Source organism: Pyrus communis, chromosome 10 (genome assembly GCF_963583255.1).
Source record: "Pyrus communis chromosome 10, drPyrComm1.1, whole genome shotgun sequence".
Classification (NCBI taxonomy): Eukaryota; Viridiplantae; Streptophyta; class Magnoliopsida; order Rosales; family Rosaceae; genus Pyrus; species Pyrus communis.
Window position 1 is genome coordinate 12,696,721 of NC_084812.1, and position 22,292 is coordinate 12,719,012.

Sequence of the window (22,292 nt, forward strand, 5' to 3'; positions counted from 1 at the left end):
AGAAGCAATTAAATCCTCAAGAGACTTACTTGGAGCTTGTTGTTGTTGAGGCTGAAATGATGCCTGCGATCTTGCTTGAAAGAAGCCAGGTGGACGATTATAGTTATTGGGAACAAATTGTTGTCCGTTGTCTTGATTGTTCCACTTTAAGTGTGGATGATTGCGCCACCCTGCATTATAGTTGTTGGAGTATGGATCATACTTTTGTCTTTGTTGCCCCTGAAAACCTACTAACGCATTAGCTTGCTCAAGACCACCTTGATCCATTAACGAAGGGCACATATCCGTGGCATGTCCCATTATTGAACATACACCACACACCTGTTTTGGAGCCACCATAACTTGTTGCACAAGATTAGTGAAGTTAGCTAATTGTAATTCAATACTAGAGTTAGCACTTACCTCGTTAACTTTCTTAAGAGGTAGCTCATCTCTCCCTCCAAATTGTCGTGTGTTGCCAGCAATGTTCTTTAATAATGCTTTATCATTTGTTGGTGTCTTGTCCATGAATGTTCCTCCACTTGCTGCATCAAGCATTACACAATCAGTACCATACAATCCTTCATAAAAATATTGTATTAAAAGATGCTCTGAAATTTGATGATTAGGACAAGATGCAACCAAATGTGTGAATCGCTCATAGTAATCTCCAAATGGCTCTCCATGTTGTTGTCAGATTGCACATATGTCTTTCCTTATGCTCACAGCTTTTGTGGCCGAAAAATATTGCTCCAAGAATGCTTGCTTCACCTGGTTCCATGTGTTCATTGATCCTGGAGGTAAATTATAAAGCCACTCCTTTGCCTTAGCTTCTAATGTAAATGGGAATGCCCTCAACTTGACTTGCTCCTCATCCACATTGGTTGGTCTTATTCCTGAGCATACCACATGAAACTCCATGAGATGCTTGTTGGCATCCTCTATTGAGAAGCTATGGAACTTAGGCAAGTAGTGAATCATGTCGGACTTAAGCTCAAATCCTCCTTCTGCATTTGGATATGTGATGCACAATGGTTGTTGATCCGTATTAGGCGTTGCCAACTCCCTCAGAGTATGGTTATTAGCCATGCCTTCTTGTGGTTCTTCCTCCTCTTCCGAACTCAAATGTGGTGGAGAAGATGGTGGTAAAGACACCGATGCACGCTTCTGCTTGATTGTTCCTCGAAGCTTTCGAAATGTTCGTTCAACCTCAGGATCATAGGAAGCTAGATCAATGCTCTTGGACCTTCGAGTATGCATATACTATGAAGAGTACCTGAAATAAAAACAAAACAAAAAAAACAAAAACAAAAACACTAATTAGATAAGAAAAGAAAACAATAAAAAATAAGTAATTAGAAATAACAATCCCCGACGACACGGCGCCAAAACTTTGATAGGATTAAAAGCACACCACAAAGTAGCACACAAATGTCCTATTAATTTTCCTTATTAACAATAAGATTTATCAATTGTAGCATATGAAAATAAGGGTCTTTCCCGCAGAAGATTGTTTTATCTAAAGCAATTGTCCCTACTGACCAGCCACCAAAAAATAATTATTAGACCGACTTACACTTATCTAAAGTCTATGAAATTTTATATGCATATACTAGATACACAGAGCTATACTCACACAAATTTTTGGGATTTTTAGAGTTGACTTGATATTTAAATTAAATCGAACAAAAATAAGACAGAGACAGATTTTTAAGTAGTTCACAAATTAAGAAAAACGAGTTAGGAGAATTGCTATCCACCACCAAATAATCATGCAAACATGTTATGTTTCATTCAAATTCCTTTCATTTTTAGATGAAGATGCTCAAGTTGGCTCAATGTTAGAACTCAACCTATTACTCTTTCTCATGTAGTATGTTAAGAGAATGACGTTTTCAACTTAACTTAGTCCCTAACATGCAATCTCGAATGGTGTGTTCATAGATTTAATAAGTAGAAATCATTAAGAACGAAAAGAGTTTGAGTCATCATAAGGCATCGTAAGTACTAGCGTTGTCTTACTAATCCTAGAAATTGGTTCACATGTTAATCACAATTAACAAGTACTACTCTAGAACATATGTAGGTCCTCATTCGACAAGGGCAGGCACACACATTCTCATAGCATTAGAATCCTAGATATGCTTACTAAGTATGCGTCCATAGAAAACACATAAAAATTCATCAATGAAACAAGTAGTGAACCAATTTTCATCCATTCGTAAAAGTAATTCAAATGAAATGTCATAACAAACTTGCAATCATATTAGGGGCTTCAAAACAGCCTCTAACTACTAAAAATTAGTTACACATAATTCTCAAATTAAACCAAAAGAAAGACATGAGTTTGAGAAGATAAAACTGAGAGAAAAGAATGCCAAGATTTCCTCCTTCCTTTCCTTCCTTCCCCAACGCAGCAGCCTTGCCTTTTTTCCTTGCTTTCCTTCTTTTTTTTTCTATCTTTTGTTCACACTTTTTTTCCCTCTTTGCTGCTACAACCTGTAGCCCTTTTCTTCTTTTCTGCTACCACAGTTTTTTTCTCCATAACTCACCCCACTAACAGCCATTTAGTGATGACAATAAGTGAGAGGAAATGCTAAAACAATTGTAACTCTTTGGGCAGCCTTTATGCCCATTACTCTCACTTAATTTTTCATTTCCTTTGATATTTGAATAGGTGTTAGCTGGCTTGTTCTTGGCTGCATCAGTTTTGGCTGTTAGTTTTATGGGATTTATTGCTTTCAAAGCTTTCTTGTCAGTTATAAACTGCTCAGCCTCTTGGGAACCTTTCAGTGTTAGAACGGCCATAACTTTTTCTAGAAAAATGATATTAACAATCTTCGAAATGATCCAGAAAATAGACATCTGTAGATTTCCAAGCATATAAGGCTCATTCTCTAATTCATTCTGACTTGTCCGTAACTTGCTTCCAAAGTCAGTTGACCTGCACAGGCAGTTTTGACGAATTTATTACTTAAAATTCCACTTGTGTTATTTTTCTTTTCTTTACTTGACAAATCCTACAAAACACAAAAACAAAGCAAATAACTTAAAAATATAAGGAACTAACTAAGAAAAGACAAGTGAATTTGATATAAAATATATATAAATATAAGCTTATCAAGATCAAGTGAGTATGCTTCAGGATACTCTCCCCGAGTTAGACATAACTTCGAAATAAGAGAACTACAAGCAATTTAACTCAGATAATTTATGCATACCGATTCCTTGGACGAGCTTCTGAAAAGTAGAATTGGGCAATAACTTGGTGAAGAGATCGGCTAGGTTGTCCTAGGAACGAATCTGCTTGACTTCAATGTTTTGATGTTGTTGTTGCTGGTGAAAATAAAAGAACTTCGGCGTTATACGCTTGATGTTGTCTCCCTTGATGTATCCCTTCTTTAACTGTTCAATACAGGCTGCATTGTCTTCAACGATCGTCGTAGGAAGGTCAATGATGGAAGTAAGACCACTAGTGTTTCGAATGTGTTTCATGGTTGCTCTCAACCAAAATCACTCGCGCGAAACTTCATGCAAGGTGAGAATCTCAACATGGTTCGAAGAAGTTGCAACTACCTTTTGCTTGGTAGACCTCCAAGATATTGCAGTGTCTCCAATAAAGACATCCCTATGTAGGTCAGACAGATAACCAGCATTTACATAACCAACAAGGCGAGAATCAACTTGAGGATAGATAGGGGACGACAGCTCCTTTCAAGGATTTATGGGTGTAGAACAAGCCCAAATTTGTAGTACCCTTAAGGTAGCGGAAAATATCTTTAACACCATTCCAGTGTCTGCGTGTAGGCGCACTGCTATATCTAGCCAAAAGATTAACAGTAAAGGAGATGTCAGGTCTAGTGCATTGAGCCAAGTACAATAAAGCACCAATTGCACTTAGGAATGGAACTTCAGGCTCCAAATCTCTTCCTTATCTTCCTTGGGACGGAAAGGATCTTGTTTAGCATCTAGAGTCTGAATGACCATAAGAGTATTCGAAGGCTTCGCTTTATCCTCATTAAAACGTAGTAACACCTTTTTGGTGTAGTTCGATTGATGTACTAGGATTCCATTCAAATAGTGTTTGATCTCCATGTCGAGACAATATCGAGTTTTCCCAATATCCTTCATCTCAAATTCTGATTTCAAGTGAATGGTAGTTTCCTGAAGCTCTGCGGGAGTTTCAATAAGGTTCATGTCGTCGACATAAACTACAACAATCACAAATCTGAAATATGACTTCTTAATGAATACACATAGGCATAGTTCGTTGTTCCCATAACCCTGATTTGTCAAATATTCACTCAAACGGTTATACCACATTCGCCCAGATTGTTTCAATCTATAGAGTGATCTCCTCAATCTAATCGAGAGGGTGTTCCATGGTCTAGAACTATTTGAACCAGTTAATGGAAGTCATTATGCAACTTTCATATAGATTTCCGTATCTAGATCTCCATAAAGATACGCGGTTACCACGTCCATAAGCTGCATATTCAGTTTTTCCGAAACTACCAAATTGATAAGGTAGCAGAACATTATGACGTCCATTACGAGGGAATACGTCTCACTCATAATCAATCCCAGGGCGTTAAGAGTAGCCTTGGCTATGAGGCGTGCTTTGTATTGCACTATTTCATTCTTCTCAATACACTTCCTCATGAAAACCCACTTGTAGCCCACAGGCTTCACATATTGTGGAGTAGGAGCTAAGGGCCCAAACACCTTGATTTTTGCAAGTAAATTGAGTTTGACCTAGATTGCTTGGTTCTAGTTGAACCAATTGGTTCTACGTTGATATTCATCAACGGAACGTGGTTCAATGTCATTGCTAAGCATGATGTCGGTAACAACAGTATGTGCGAATGCATCATCAACAATCATCTCATTTTGATTCCAAACCTCATCCAATACTACGTAATGGACCGAAATATCATGATTCTCGGGAGGCTGGTTTGTTTCGTCTAAGACATCACCGTAATCTAGAATAACTTCATGCATTGGAATAGATGAGTAAGTGGTGGCCGGATTTAGACTAGGTTTACTAGTTTGTGCCGTTTTCTTCTTCCGAAGGGGGTCTGCCATGCTTCAGGGTAGGAGCAGATGATTGGCTTGCCGCTAGTGTACTGGGCCGTGTGGGAGGTGCGGCCACTATACCCTCGGGGACGATCTGGCCTTCCAAGGCGATGTTATAGCGTACGTCAAGTACGTGCATCCTTGTAGGTACGTTTACAGGGGGTATATGTAATCTCGTCACCTTTGCTAGATCAATAAAAACATCCAGCATGCGTTGAGCAATGGTATGAAGATCTAGAATACGTCGCACTTCAATTTCAGATTGGGTAATGCAGGGATCTAAACAACACAAAGTGGGAGTAATCCATGATAATTCACGACATTCTACAGGAACGTTAGTGATCTTATTTCTCTGTAATGACGGGAAGACTATCTCATCAAATTGACAATCTGCAAAACGTACGGTTAAGAGATCTCTTGTCAAGGGCTTTAAGTAGCGAATAATTTATGGGGAATCAGACCATCTCCAACCTTTGGGCGAAAACCTAAAATTTTTAGCCCAGAAACAATTTTTCTGCTCCAACCTTTTTGGCCGAAAATTTTAGCCCCAAATTATTAAAGAATGAACTTAGACTAATTTTTTTCTTAAATTAACTTAAAAAAAAATTATGTAGACCATCGTAAATTAATTTTATGAACATTTTAATCTAATAATATTTAAATTCTGATAAATATTGAAAAATCACTAAATTGATAATAGAAACTCATGCCAAGCAGAAAGCAACATCTTCCTCACAAGTCCAATTACGACCTCTAATATGCTCTCTTGCCATCTTGAAAAATTTAGAAATGGGAAGAAATGGTAGAAAGAAAAATTGGAAGAATTGTAGGAGAAAAGTGAGTTTTGTGTGGATGTTTGAACAAATACATAGGTATTTATAGAGTTTTGGGTGAAATTTGAGTTAAATAATTTTTTTTAATTATTTTAGTCGTCGGATTTAAATTTCAACCATTTGATCTTTTTTTTTTTTTTTTTTTTACTGTTAGATTTGATTATATTCGATTTCAGTCGTTGGATTCAACGTATTTTAAAATTACATTTTTTTTATAAAACAAAATTTGAATCTGGACCGTTGGATCAACCAACGATCCAAATATATCAGACATCCGATGCAAATTAAAGCTGTTGGGCTCATGCAGGTGGCCAACAGCTGCCCTGACAGTGGGCCCCCCCATGTCGGGCGCTGAAAGCTTAATGCCGCATGGGGAAATTGGGGTGAGTGGGCAGGCTGCGACTAGGCTTGTTTCTAGCTAGTTCACTCGCATTTGGGCTAATTTCTTTGGTTGGGGGGGGGGGATTTGGCTTTTGTTTGGTTTTTAACTTTTAGCCCACACATTTAGCATGGGTTGGGTTTGGGGGAGGGGGGGCGATAAAACCTAAAAAATAGCATTTAGCCCAGGCTTGGGTTTGGTCTCATAACTGACATAAATTCTTATTCTTCTTTGAGGACCCATTTTGGTACTTAGTGGCGGCCCTATTGGCATATAGACTGCACAAACACATGTAAATGCGAGATGTCAAACTCGTATCTTGTAACCAACTGTAATGGTGAATGAGGTTAGGTAGCGATATGCCCCAGGTAGATCTACATAGTTGTGTACAATATTGCAAGGCCCCAGGCAGATACTGACAATTCGGTTCGCATAACCAAAGTCCGAGCTTTCGTTTGAATGCGCTTTATGAAAGCTTTTGCCAAGCCGTTTTGGGTGTGAACATAGGGTACAAGATGTTCAACATCAATCCCAACTTACATGCAATAATCATCAAAAGTCTATGACGTAAACTCTCCAACATTATCCAGTCGAATTGACTTAATCGAATAATCAAGGTGGTGAACCCTAAGCTTAATCATTTGAGCTAGGAGTTTCGCAAATGCAGCGTTACGTGTGGATAATAAGCAGACATGTGACCAACGTGTCGATGCATCAACTAACACCATGAAGTATCTAAATGGTCCGCGTGTTGGTTGAATAGGTCCACAAACATCCTCTTGAATACTCTGAAGAAACTTAGAGGGGTCGTGAATAATCTTTGTAGTTAAGGGTTGAATATTCAACTTCCCCAAGGAGCATGTTTTGCATGATAGATGGTTGGGATAAGATTTTAGGTGATGCACGTGTGATACTTCGAGGATACGGCGCATCATATCTCGTCTGGGATGTCCCATTCAATCGTGCCAAAGCAAGAGAGTGCTCTGGAACCTAGGCATAAGGCCAGCCATGTGATAGGTCTCCACGGATCGAATGGTTGTTACGTACAACCTACTCGGGAAACGTTCTAGCTTTTCATTAATACGATTCTGGCTATATTCGTAAGAAGTGATACAAAGAAATTCAGAACCATTCTCTTCAGTGGTTTTCAACATGATATTGATTATCTTTAAGCTCAACAACGTTCTTCTAGAACGTGGAGAATAGATGACCTCTTTAATGGTTAATTCAGTAACATTAGACAACATTGTATGGGCCTTTCCATATCCTTTTATCAGGTTTGATGAGCCTGAAAGGGTTGTTAGAGATGCATTTTTAGGTACGAAGTTAGTAAAATAGTATTGTTCATGCAAGATGGTGTGTGTGGTAGCACTATCAGCTAGACAACTTACTTCCCCACTAGTCATATCTAGGAATAAATTAATTGAATCGGTCACATGCATAAATATAATTCCTTTCATTCAATTAGAGAAATATTATCCATAAAAATAATTCTTCATAATTCAAAACAAACCAAACCAAACAAATAATTCCAAATACTTAGAAAAATTGTCCAAAAAATTAAACCATAAACCTAGAAAAATTGGGGGTTCGGCCACACCTAGTTGGTTCAGCCACTAGGGATGTAAAACACCCTAACATGTCTTAGAGAAATAAAACTTTATTCTTCCATATGGGCGGATGCCTTCTAAAAATATGAAACCTCCATAGTTGTAGTAGCATATTCGTGATGTTCCACATGCACAAAGTTAGTCTCATGATGGGAATGATACTTGGAAATAACCTCGGGGGTAGCTCGGCATGCATGTGACCAATGATCCTTTGACGCGCAGTGGTAGCACATGTCTAGTACATTGGAAGCTAATTGAATGGTAGCTTTTCCATTGTCCTTGAAGTTTAGGGCCTTAGAGGCAAGGGGTTGGCGCTTCTGGGTCAAACTTCCTCCCTCGGGTGAGCTTTTGCTCTATTGACCTTGGGCCCGTGGTGGGGCCTGCGGCCCATTTCCATGGCCACGACGGGGTTTCCGTCTGTTGTAACTGCTATAATTAGTCATATGCACTTCAGGCGGATCGTTCGAGCCAATAGGTTGAGCTTGATGATTCTTCATCAAAAGCTGGTTCTGCTTTTCACTGATTGCTGTATAACAATATTGGTGGCATTGAAGGTTGAATAGATCTTCTCCAAGAGATCATCTTCAGTTAAGTCATCTTCACAGAACTTAAGCAGTGATCGGATTCTACAAACTTCAAAGTTGTATTCATTCACAAACTTAAAGTCTTGGAAGCGTAAATGTTACCAGTCGTGTCATGCTTCAGGCAAGTAAAAAAAATTTTGGTGATCGAAGCGATCAGCCAGAGCAACCCACAAGGTGCATGGGTCCTCCTTAACAAGGTACTCGATTTGCAGTGCATCATGGATGTTTCTTCGGATAAAGATATAATAGTAGCTTTTTGAGCTTCGTCGACTGGGTTGTTTGTAAGTTCCTCAATGGTGGCTCAAAGACTCTTTGCAGTAAAACGGAGCTTCACGTCTTGAACCTACTTTAGGAAGTTTCTTCCAAATACTTCTAAAGCGGTGGAATTGAGCTTGTTCAAGTTCAACATGTCCCTAGAACAGAGGGTACAACAAAAACATGGTTAGTCATATGGTAAGCCATGGACATATATTGTAGAATATTCGGGTTCTATAGACATGTATTGGTTTAATTTAAGTATGAAAGCTATGGGTTTCATATGGTAAGTGTAGTGAATTTGTGGATTGCTAAGTTTAGTGAATTTGTGGATTTGTGGATTGCTAAGTGTATTTGTGGATTGCTAAATGTATTTGTGGATTTGTGGATTGCTAAGTATAGTGAATTTGTGGATTTGGGGATTGTTGGTTCATATATAGGGGTACCTGCAAGAACACAGAAAATAATATACAACTAATTATAGTGAATTTATGGATTGCTTCAAGAACCCAAGTATGAGTGCGTCGGGACTACGAAAGATAGTCAACCGTTCAAAGAAAAGAAATAATTTATTCAATCGTTAATTGCCAAAAAGTGAGCTTCGGGCCAATAATTTTGGATTAATTGTTAGATTAATGGACTGCTAGTCACTTTAATTAATTCAATAGATCGTAACCATTCAGGTTTGATCGTAGAAGAAAAATAATAACATTTAGGTTAATATTACCGGGAATGCCAAAAATAACATTGGATTAAAAAACCGTAGCCCAATCTTGGTGGTCTAGTTGCCGTGTATGGGACAAGACCCTAATGGCCTTTTGGGCCACGGGATAGGCTACAGGCCACGAACCGTGACAAGGAAGAAAGGCCCAACAGCCAAGCTGCTGGTTTGGTCCACAAAAGGCGTGGGAAGCACAGGCCTAGCATGGTGCTGACCTAGAATTAGTGTGCACGAAGCCCAGTGAGGTCTGGCTTCATTGTGGGCCGTTTCTGGGCAAGCCCAACTTTAAGGGTCGGCTTGTTGTGGTATTGGGCCAAAGCTCTAACAAGCCTATCATTCCCTGGCTTGGGTTGAGGCACTACAAAGCCCAGCCAAAATTGCCCCTTTGTGGTTGGGCCGTGAGGGGGGCTAGCCCAGCAACCATGGGAGCTGCTGCAAGCAAGCCAGGGCAAGATGACGAGCCTAGTAAGCATCGGGCTAGTTGGTGATGGGCCTAGGGCATATGAACAATTCCAGCAGAGCTTCAGGCCATACTAGAGTGGGCTAGGATTGCAAACCTGTCTTAAAACCCCAAATCAGGCCTTCGCCCTAGACCTGGCATTCGTGTTGTGTTTCTCGTGTTCATGTCGTTTTTGTGTCATATCCGATAACTTAACAGGTCGTGTCGTGTAACACTTGTTAAAGTAAATGGGTAATATGACCTGAAATCGACCTGTTAATATTATTAGGTAATATGACCCGACTCATTACCCGTTAAGAAAAATATTTTTTAAATCAATAAATTATGAATATGAAAAACATAATTTGACCCAAAAAAATGTAATACATAATACTAAATTAGTATATACATACTAAAATTTTGAAGTTAACCCCTTCACAAAAGTTGTGAAGCTTGTCATTGCGAATTTTATTTATTTTGAACTCCCTTAAAAATATTATTCAAGAGGGTTTGTATGGTTTTAAAAATTCAAACGATAATGTACTCATCCTCAAAGCGTAGAGGATGTGATTACAAGCGTTTGCATATTTTTTTCACATTTTTTGCACCTATAAATAATTATTCTAATATTTTTAATGTGTTTAGTATTTTTAAATTACTTGATAATTTTTTTTAATGTGTTTTGTAATTTTTTTAATCTCAGACTTTGCCTATAGTATACTATAAAAATAAATAAATAAAACAAAATTTTAAAATTTATATAGAATAATAATACAATAATAATTGGGAAATGTTATTGGCACTCCAAAAATCTTATTCTACACTCCTCACAAGTGTATTTTTCTATCCTAATATAGAAAGTGTAGAGTGTAGAATGAGATTTTTGGAGTGCTAATAACAATTCCCTAATAATTAATAAACAATATATACATATCCACTATATATCTATTGTATTTTATAGTAAGTTTTTTTAGTAGTTTAAAAAATTAAAATCATCAAAATAACTTTTTTCTTATCGTGTCGAAATAGGTTACCCGTGTGTCACTCTTGTGTAAACCTGTTAAGGATTCGTTATTAACGGGTTCTTATCGTGTGACCTGGTAACAACCTGATTAGTTATCGTGTTGACCCAAAACCCGTTATTTTCATGTCGTGTAAGAAATTGTCAGGTCTACTTCGGCCTGGTTATCCAATGTATGCAGCAAAGCCTAAAGGGTTGCTACAGAAGTCAGATGTCAGAATGACGTCGTCTTAGGCTCGGCATGGTTACAGGCTAGCTTGTGTTCGTCGGTGCCAGGGGCAGGAAGTCACGGCTTATGTCGCAAAATCCCATAAATTTTTTATTTTTTATTTTCTTCTTTTTTCGAATTCTAGGGTTAAAAACCCTAATTGCTTCTAAATTAATTTCGATGCTTTGACTCACAAATTTCACATAGCATAATTGCGTATTGCATGAACAAAAATATATATTGACAAAATATATGAACACATATGCAATATATATAATTGAAAGGAAAATATAAATATAGGAGGCTACTGCATCATGAGGAATGTTTTCATGCTTCAAGGTCATTTCAAATATCTTAATTTATTTTAAAAGAACTTGATTGGCAGAAGACGATTAAGCCTTTGATTGTGTAGAAAAGCCTTCTTCACGATCCGTCAGTTCCTTAGCTTCTTGGCAAGAGCGTGCTGAAAACGTGTGTATGCCTAATTTACTGAACTGTATTTAGGAGTAGAGAGTGAGAGGGCTGGTGGCAAGAGAGAGATATGAGAGAGATGTACTTCTGAGGGAATATTCCAAGATATCTCTAGATATACTAGGATTTACACAATCACATTCCTAATCTAATAGGACTGTAACATAAATGTTATTATAGCGTGTTAATATATCTTTTTTTTTTTTTTGAACAAACGATATTATCTATACTAAGGGAAGGGGTTTGGCTGAGCCTCACAATGGGTTAGCAATAATGTGGCTCAAACTCGCCTTTGGCAATAATCGAACCTAAAATCTCTCACTTACAAGTGAAGAGGAATACCACTAGTCTTAACCCTTTAGTCTTAATTTGTGATTCCACCAATTTGATAGAAATCCCAAAGGATAATTTGATTAATTGATTGAAAGATTCTTACAAATGAGAAGCCAAATGGCTTAATAAACAAATTACAATCCCCTAAGGCATCTCAAAAGACTTAGCTAAGTAAGACTAATAACAAAGTCCTTGAAACCCCCAAAAGACAAATAAACAGGATCTCCATTATTATTAGACTCCTCTTTGACGGATTTATGCAAAAGATGGCTCAAGCCACTTTAGTGGGAGATTGAACAACTCTACTATGAACACATCAGAAATGAAAGTAGCGTTCATCCAAACAACGTGAAAAGTAAAAAACATCCACTTTCGAGACGTAGCAAATAATCATTTAACATGTGAATTACCAATTCTCCAATCATTTTTCTCTATTGCTCGCCATTCTTTCTTTTACTTTTATTACATGTAAAATTTTACATCAATTTGCCTCAAAACTTGTGTTCAAAATCGAGTTGCAAATTAATTTTGTGAATAAAATAAAGTCGAGCCTAATGCTTTTTGTTTCTCAAAGTTTGCATTTGGATTTTAAGAGGGGGCAGGATTCTCTCCCCTACTCTTTTCATATCCTTCCATCCTCTCCTCTCACACTCTCTACTTTGTCTTTCCTTTTCTATAAAAAAAAAATTAATATAAGATGTTACGTAGCTTAACCGTGACCGTTCAAATAGGAGGAGAGGGAAAAGGAGGAAAAAAAGAAGAAGGAAGAGAATCCTTCTCCTTTTAAGAGAACTTGAAAACAGCCAACTCTAAAGAGACAGTGCAGAGGAAAGAGGCACCAGTAACCCTTCCTTTCCCATCTGCCTCCCACCAAATGGATAGTTAAGAAAAATGGAAAAAAGGAAAACTAATTAATTTGACGAGGCAGCACAAAGCTCTTTTGCTTGGCCATGCACCACTTGTAGTAAAATCTCATTGGCTGCTGGTGCGATGTTGGCTGTGGAATAATGGATTTGCTCATCATTACTTCAATCAAAAGGAGGGTGAGGGTCTCTCTCTTGCTCCATTCTCCTTGTGTCCTTTGGTCATATTTCACTCCCGAGCTCACAGTCTCTTTTGAAACCAAATCATTCCTTCTTGAAAATCTGTCTCCATTACCTTGGCCATGCAAATTTCCATGCAAGAGTATTAAATAAAAAAAAAGGGCAACCTCTGTTTGATTGATTGGCCAATGTTCTTTTTGGTGTTCGATTGGTTCCTGTTTAGTTTTGGCAAATTGAAAATATACAAAGCAGAAGAAAAGATTGATATATACTTATGTGCGGACACAACATTTTTGTTAAGTATATCGATTTTTACACTCTTATTTTATATGTACATGTTCTTCACTCATTTTTATAGATGCCTTAATTTTGTTTTCATGTTAAAATGATAGTGTGAAAATCTTCCAATTTATTTTAATAATAAAACTTCACTAATATCTAGATCAAGAAGCAATCCCACAGTTCTTTGTAAATTGTTTCACTTTCGAATTGACTGTAAAGTTATAAAATATTTAAAATTGGTTTAGCATTGTAGTCTGAGTTATAATGATCAGTGGGATATAAAATGCATTTCCTACAAAAAGAATGTTCTCAAAGGGACCTTGGTTCATCATTCTAGGAATATCAACTTTGAGCAAAGCTCACCCTATAACTATACGTTCTTCTAGAAGTACATGCATCAACTCATATGGATTATCATGCAACTTATAAAACAATTCCACAATTAAAGTTAGTAAGCTAGCTCAATATGGCTCCTAATTAAGATAAGATGACCTCTAATTAGCTCCCACTCAAAGTTAATTAATTTGTTAGTGTCCCACTTCTCACTTTTGATCTAGTTGTGTTGACCATTGACCACAACAAGATAAAGCAAATATAAATGGTTTTGCACTGTGTCTTGCTCACCAATAATTGTAGATTTTATTCTGTTGTCCCCAAATTTTTTATGGCAAGTTATACAGTAAATCTTGTCATATATCTATGTCAAAATGTTACCATGGGCCTTGTATGCTCGCATCAAGATTGCTTTAGTTCATAAGATCGAGAAGCTGCCTGCCCCATATTAGGCACTTTGTTCTTTCCTTTTTGTTTCACTAGTTTTTCTTTTGGGTTTGTTTGCCTAGTAACACAAAAAGATAAATGCGGTGATGAGTTGGTGCTAATCAATTTAAAGAGCAAGTTTTAATGTTTGTCACGTCTTAATGCATTATTTGTGAGATCAATATCCATTAACGGCTAATAGGTACTCCGTTTGTTGTTAGCTAATATATAACTTTTCAAAATATAGGTTAGAATTTTCTGATGAATTATTAGGTTAATTATAAAAAATTATTTTTCATGACAAAAGATTAAAGAATGGTTTGAGTTATCTCAATTTGGGTTTTTGTTCAGAGGTGATACTATCCACATACTTATTTTTATTTCTTACACATCTATGTTAATTTTCGATTGTCTGATAAAATGAATTTAAGATAATTAATATACAAAATTTAAGCTTTACCCTCTGTTCAAATGTCGAATTTGTTCGTTTGTAAGCTTATTACAAAAGCAAAGGTTGAAATGATTAGAATCCAATGTTATTTACTCTCTTCCTTTTATATTGGAATTAAGAAAATTAAGAATTCAGTCCGACCATCCAGGTCGAAGACACATGAAAAAGGCAACCGAAGTCCAATCACCTCCATTAAAATGCCTTAAAATATCCAATCCTAATCAGTGGATGGCTAGTAAAAAAATATTTAGTGAAAAAGACATTTCATGCAACGAGTTACATATTTGCTTTTACAAAAAATCACTAAAGATTTAAGGCATTCAAAATTGGATCCATGATTATTAGCTTCGTTTTTGTCTTGAAATCGGTTTTAATGTGTGTGTATGTGGACTACGGTGATTATATATCTCTTTAGTCTTTCTCTAAAGACTTAGGTACGTTGCGTTGTTTACAATCACCGAAGCAACAAGGAGTCACTAGCCACTACTTCTTCGGCTCATTGATAAATAGTTAAATGCATGAAAAGTATAACTAGATTGGGATACAACCACAAACAACTTTCATGTTGAAACCTTAGCCATTAGCCAGAAGAAAAAATAGGAAAAAAAACCCTCTGCCGGTTGGCAAAAGACTGAGGAAGAAGTTCGGTATTTGTTGGATTAATGTGAGTCAAAGTAGGGTTTCTTTTTTCCGATAAGTACATAATCATCAGATATTGGGCAGTCTCTTTCTTGTGCTGCCTTTGGAGTAATTCTCTGGCTTGTAATGCTTAGTTATGGTGAATTCTTTGGCTAGTGTTGCTTTAGTTCCGGTGAATGTTATATAATTTTTCTTGTTTGTTGCATGTGCAGCCTTTCTTTTCTGCTCCAGGAATTTTCCATTGAAAAAAAATTGGAGTTGTACAATAAAATTAATTGGCAATATAAGAGTGGTACAATTACTTAGAAGCATATGGAAAGTCCTTTTTTTCTCCGATATGAGATCCATACTCTCAACATATCCCCTCATGTGTGACATATTTTCAAGCCTAGCACATGAACAACACAAATTGAGTAATGTGGAGCACGTGTAGCCGTTGGTTTCCACACATGTGTCAATCTACTATGATACAATAAAGAAAATTAGAGTTCCACCATAAGCCAATCGGCAATATTAAGAGTAGCTCAATTACTTATAAGCACATGCAAGGTTTCTTTTTTTCCCAACGTGGAATTCATACTCTCAACACTCATATATAATTTTTCCTAAACAATATTTGCTCTTAAGAATGCGTTTAGTATGCATATCTTGTGTAAATTCTTGATGACTATTAAAGAAATAGACCCTTTATACAAAGGGATCCTCGTTTTTTGAAAAAAAATGGGGATTAGTTGTGGGGCCCACTCCACATCGAATTTCAACGATCTGATTCATATATTTTTTTAATCTCGATTCATAGATCATCCCTGCAAAAATTCAATTCAATCTGAAACCATTTGTCTATTTAATTATCAAGATCAAATTTCATTGTTTCTTATATAACAAAGTATTCATTCATTTCTTTGAATCCAATTAGATGTCGTAAATATTTCCGATTTGGTTCATATTTTGCAAGGATGATTTATGGGGTACAACTTAAAAAATAAACATTTCGAATCGTTAAAGTTCGATGTTGTGTGAATCCCACAACCAATCCTCATTTTTATAAAAAATTGGGAATCCTTTTTTTAAAGGCTTCTATTAAAGAAATAGAGTAAACTGTCGATTGACCCCCTGAACTTTCACCTAACTTTCGATTTTCCCCTGAACTTTTCTATTTGAAAATTAAGGACTCAAACTAATTTTTTTAGCCGATTTGCCCCCTGTCGTTAGGTTTTCATATATTCCATCCATATTTCTATTAAGTGAGACCATGTGCATAACATGTGAGAGTAGTTAAGTCATTTCACTCTTAAAAATGATTAAACAATTCTTATGGATGGTAAAATCTCTTATGTTTTTCAACTTCTTAAGGATCATTTTATGGAATTGTATTAAGATTATTATGACATTATGAAAAGTATGTAATTATCTTGAGCATTTTTTATGAGTATTATGAACATGTTTCTTATATTAATGCACTGGAGACAATAACACCATGAACATTTATCAAATTATTAATTTGTTAGAGAAAATAAAAATGCAATACATGCTTCAAAAAAAAGACTAACTTAGCTACTTATGAAGACAATAACACCATATGTCATTTCTCATGCATAGGAATGAGAGGAAAAATAAAATTGAGAATATGAATTAGCGGCAAAAAATAGAGGGAAAATTTTGTTTTTTTTTTTTTTTTTTATATTCAGTTTTTTAATCATTTTTAAGAGTGAAATGATTTAACTATCCTCACATGTTATGCACATGGTCTCACTTAACAAAAATATGGATAGAATATATGAAAAACTAACGGTAGAAGGCAAATTGGCTAAAAAATTAGTCTGAGTCCTTAATTTTCCAATAGAAAAGTTCAAGGAAAAATCGAAAGTTAAATGAAAGTTCATGGGGGTAAATCGACAGTGTGCTATAAAGAAATATCATTTTATCTCAAACGAAACCTTGGGATGCAAACTACAAGAAGTTTCTCTCATTGTGAACACCAAAACAACCCAGTCAAAATATGACTAGCAAGCAAGAGAGACAGGTCCTCCACGCGAAGCAGCTTCTCAAGATGGCGTCGTTAGGGGCTTGTCTTGTATTGAATCATGATAGGCAATAGAATAATCGTCGAGATGATACACACACACACTAGATACCTATACACTGCCATGGCAAAGTGTAGTAGGTCCAGCCCAGTACAGTACAGATACAGAAGCTGCCTAGCTTGGCTAGCTTTGCTTTGCTTCCCTCTGTTGTGAAGTGACTAGAGGGACAGTTTGTCTGGTGCCCGTGAAATCTGAAGCAGAGCAAAACCCAAGCCAGTTCATTTAATTTCTGCACCCACTAAACCAACTCTAATTAGTCAATAACTTTATAGAGAGAGAGACAGAGAGAGGTACAAGCGACTTGGGTGTGGCATTTGACTACTGGTTTTTAATTGGCTCTGTACTGAATTACCTACATGAGAAAACGAAGTCTCAGTTTTTACAAGACAAGACTTCATGTCAAATAAGTTGAAAAATCAGAGTACGTAAAATAAAAGAACAAACAGACTATAAATTTAAAGAGATTACATTTTGATAGACTTATTATTTCAACATAAATACGAACCTCCTATTTATAAAGACTTGACTTCAAATCTAATAGGCAAGAAATCCTTACACTACAAGCAAAACCTTAAGGCACAAATACTAAGATAACCTTACATTAAACGGTTAACTAATTAACATTTTCAAAAACATGATCTATATATCTTTTTTATGTCATTCATCACATGATAATATTAACACAATATATAATGAGAGAGAGAAAGAGATGAACATTTACAACGTGTTACAGGAAGTTATTTTCGTGTTTGTACATAGTTTTTTGGTGGAATGATCCTTTAATGCGATGAGTATTAAGGGGATCTTAAAGAAAAGCAAATTAAAGAAAGGAGAAAGGAAAAAAAAAAGGTAAAAGAAAAGGTCTTTCTCACATACACAGATGCGTATAGAATGAGGGAAGGATACCCAGCAGGGCCAGCACTGCTCGCTGTATGTCATTCTCTTTGCTTAGTTTAAAGGGCCTTGTTTTGTTCCCTTTTTACAAATCGCACATCTTTCCACACAGAGAGAGAGAGAGAGAGAGAGAGAGAGAGAGAGAAAGCATAGATAGATTCAGTTGCAGAAGTTGGGATTTGTTTTAGATGAGTGTTAGATTTGGTCCTATCAGCTCTGCGGCTACCAAACAAAACACCCAGTTTTGAAAAACCAGAGGCAAAGGGAAGAAGGGAGTGGGGCAAATAAGGAAGAAGAAAACGGAGAGTATGATTAGTTTATATGTTGCCCAATGATTGAGTTGCCTTGGCACAACAGAAACTTACTCAACAATCTCTGATCACAAAAATAGAAGGAAGAAATCTCAAAAACCATGAAATCCATGGGTAATGATGGTAACAACAGTAACAGTAATAATAACTGGTTGGATTTTTCACTGTCTCCAAACATGAAGATGGAGTCCCCTTCTTCTTCCTCTTCTGTTGCTGCTGCTAGCTTTTTTCACTCACCACCTCACTTTAGCTATGGAGTTTACTATGGAGTTGAAGGAGGAGGAGGAGGAGGAGAAGGGGAGGATAACGGTCCAGTCCTGTACTCCCCTCTGTCCATGATGCCACTCAAGTCTGATGGCTCTCTCTGCATTATGGAAGCTCTCAACAGGTCCCAGCACCACCCTCACGGTACTATTTTCTCCTGGGACTATTATTTCTTGTGTTTTCTGGTAAAAAAATTTATACCTTTTAATTTTTTAAATGTTTTTATCTGAAGCTGCAATGGTGACAACAACTAGTCCAACTCCAAAACTAGAGGACTTCTTTGGAGGTGCAGCCATGGGGACCCATCACTATGAAAGCGCCAACGACAAAGAAGCCATGGCTCTCAGCTTAGACAGCATGTTCTACCCCCAAAACCCACACCCAACAACCCACCATCATGTACCCAGCAACCACCAAAACTTGCTTAGCCATAATCTTCAGCACGAGCAGCACACCCAGCAGCACCACCAACAACACTACTCATCATACTACTCGGGCCTCAGAACTCATGAGATGTTCTTGGAAGATGGTCACAAACAAGCCCATGTTTCAGCAGATAATTACGATCTGCACCCAGCAAGAATGGGGCTTGATCTGAGCATTGCTGAGATGAAGAGCTGGGTTTCCAGAAACAATGTCATGGAGCAGAACAACATGGCTGCTGGGTGCATGGGAGAAAATGGGGGAATGCCCTATGGGGATTTGCAGTGTTTGAGCTTGTCAATGAGCCCTGGCTCACAGTCCAGCTGTGTGACCGGCTCACAGCAGATTTCTCCCACTGTGACTGCAGATTGTATGACAATGGTGGTGGATACAAAGAAAAGAGGGCCTATAAAGGTGGATCAAAAGCAGATTGTTCACAGGAAGTCATTGGATACATTTGGTCAGAGAACCTCTCAGTACAGAGGAGTCACAAGGTTAGTCTTTCCTATTTATTCATGATAATTTTATGTTTTTTCAACTTTTTAAACAAATTTTAGGTAAAAAGTTGGAACTTTGCAAATTGGGTTTTGATCCATTTCTTGAGTTTTCTGATTTCTTGATGCATTTGTGTTGGTCAGGCACCGATGGACCGGTCGATACGAAGCGCATCTGTGGGACAATAGTTGCAAGAAAGAAGGCCAGAGCAGGAAGGGAAGGCAAGGTTTGTGAAGAAAACACAATGATGCTTTTAATTAGAAGAAATGTACATTTTTTAAGTCAAATTCTGCATTATTTCTGACTATTTTCCATACTATGCTGATTTTATTTTCTAATTTTTTTGGTTTTTCCTTGATTGGCTGGGGAATTACAATCAAATGATGAATCTTCAGTTTACTTGGGTATGCATTATTTTACATATAATTTGGCTGACCATTTTAACTGTCAAACAATGTTGTTTTTGTTTTTCTAATCATTCCAAGATTTGCATTTTAGGAGGTTATGATATGGAGGAAAAAGCTGCACGAGCTTATGATCTAGCAGCACTCAAGTATTGGGGACCATCCACTCACATTAATTTCCCAGTAATCATTATGTTTTTGCATTGAACTTTTTTTTTTTTTTTTTCAATCCATATATATTTATTTTGGTTATTAAATTTGGAACTTTGGGGATGATTAATATATCAGTTGGAAAATTATAAAAAAGAACTAGAGGACATGAAGAATATGACCAGACAAGAATATGTTGCTCACTTACGAAGGTAGATCTTTGCTTTAGTTCATGCTACTAATCATGCATTCGGTAGATTTATAAATACAGGAGCGTTTAAGTGCTAATCAGTTACTAACATAATGCTATCTTTACAGGAAAAGCAGTGGATTCTCAAGAGGGGCTTCAATGTATAGAGGAGTTACAAGGTCTTATTAGCTATTCATAATTTTATATGATAATTTAGATCAAATATCTATGAGAAAAATTATATATATCAAATAAAAATCTCTGAAATCTGTTTCCTTTCTTTTTTCTCTGTGTAGCAGACATCACCAACATGGAAGATGGCAAGCTAGGATTGGAAGGGTTGCTGGAAATAAGGATCTTTATCTTGGGACATTCAGTGAGCGATTTTTCAAATTTTCACTTTTACAAGACAAAATGTCCATTTTGGTGTATATTCTTCAAGCATGTTATCATTATTTTTAGATTGTGGGAAAAAAAAGTGATTGAATGATATGATTTTATGACTTTAAAAAGCCAATCTTTGAAGCACTCTCAGCTCTTAAAACTATTGTCTTTTTAGCCGGTTATGGATACTACTGTATGGTGCATGGTGGTCAGCTTGACTTGCCCACTAAGCTTTTGCTAAGGCTGTTCCTTCAGAGGCTCCCCATGCTTTTCTAGCTTTAATATTTGATTCTCATGCTTTTCTGAGTTTCCGTAAAACCTTAATTTTTTCGGTCATCTTTAATCTGTAATCTTTCAGGCACTCAAGAGGAAGCTGCTGAGGCTTATGACATAGCTGCAATCAAATTCCGAGGACTGAATGCTGTGACCAACTTTGACATAACACGGTATGATGTGGATCGAATTATGTCGAGCAATACCCTCCTTGCCGGTGAACTTGCTAAACGAAATAAGGAGGTTGTACCCATTAATGAGGCTACTAATGAAACCAATGTTTCCCAAATCGGCAATGGGGAAGCCGTTGTCCCACTGAAGAACATTAGTGAAGGGGAAGATTGGAAAATGGCACTCTATCAGTCCTCCCAGCACCTTGATCAGAAGCAACCAAGCACCGAAACTCAGAATGTGATTCAAGCCGAGGCAGGGGACTCTACCAAAATGGGGAATGCTCATTTTTCCAATGCCTCTTCATTGGTGACAAGCTTAGGCAGCTCAAGAGAAGCCAGCCCTGATAAGTCATGCCAGCCGAGTTTCTTCGGAATGCCTCCATCTGCTTCCAAGTTTTTCACGAGTTCGAGTCATGCAGTGAGTTCTTGGATCCCAACAGTTCAATCCAGGCCAGGACTCACCATTCCTCACACGCCAATTTTCGCTGCCTGGACAGATGCATAGCCATAGCCATAGGCTCTCTGTTTTTTGCTCATCTGTGGAAAGTTTTTTTCACTAAATTACATGCAAACGATAGTTCATGTAGTTTTTATCTTAGTGGCGGTAAATTATGGTTAATGATATGGTCTTGGTAGGGCCTTTTGTGAGCAAAGTAAACGAAAACATCACTGATTTCCCTCATGTTTTAAGCCTATCTTATCAAAATGATGAAAGAAATTGAAGGGAAAAGTATCAAAGATGCTCTACAGAGATTGTAGTTATTTTATGAAATGATATGCTTTCTGGTTTTCATAATTTCTTAACAGCTTTACTGCCCCAATAAGTACAGAGCCAGCTCAGTTTGTGTCCCAATGATGCTGAGACAAATACATAAAATAGTCTTTTCCTTTTGCGCTTTGACCAGGATCTGGTCCTCTTTAGGGCAAAACCTAAGTGTAATTACGTGCTGAAAAAGATGAACAGGGAAAAATATAGTCGGTGTAAACATCCAAGTCACATGATGAAAGAGAGAAAAAAAGGGATTAGTCGGTTTAAGTGTAACCACGGTCACGTACGTGATGGAAGAGAGAAGAAAAAGGGTCGGAGACAGCTGGTTACACGGTAGAATCTCTTGTTTTAGCTCAGTATCTTTTATTAGTTCTGTATGTGCATTACGACACCAT

At 37.1% G+C, this 22,292-nt stretch overlaps 1 protein-coding gene across 1 annotated transcript; it reads left to right on the top strand.

Annotated features, from left to right (window-relative positions):
* The first annotated feature begins 18,070 nt into the window (after window positions 1–18,070).
* Window positions 18,071–21,919, top strand: LOC137746787 (AP2-like ethylene-responsive transcription factor ANT). Its single transcript, XM_068486793.1, has 9 exons — window positions 18,071–18,780; window positions 18,869–19,553; window positions 19,698–19,780; window positions 19,950–19,958; window positions 20,053–20,141; window positions 20,247–20,320; window positions 20,427–20,477; window positions 20,598–20,674; window positions 21,041–21,919. Exons 1-9 carry the CDS (start codon window positions 18,474–18,476, stop codon window positions 21,631–21,633), a joined length of 1,968 nt encoding a protein of 655 aa, XP_068342894.1. The 5' UTR covers window positions 18,071–18,473; the 3' UTR covers window positions 21,634–21,919.
* Window positions 21,920–22,292: the final 373 nt, after the last annotated feature.

Excerpts from the sequence above, each read along its gene's own strand:
- LOC137746787 (XM_068486793.1), top strand. The coding sequence starts at position 18,474 with ATGAAATCCATGGGTAATGATGGTAACAACAGTAACAGTAATAATAAC. Across the intron at positions 18,781-18,868 it reads GTCCCAGCACCACCCTCACG|CTGCAATGGTGACAACAACT; the intron begins GTACTATTTTCT and ends TTTTATCTGAAG. Across the intron at positions 20,321-20,426 it reads TATGTTGCTCACTTACGAAG|GAAAAGCAGTGGATTCTCAA; the intron begins GTAGATCTTTGC and ends CTATCTTTACAG.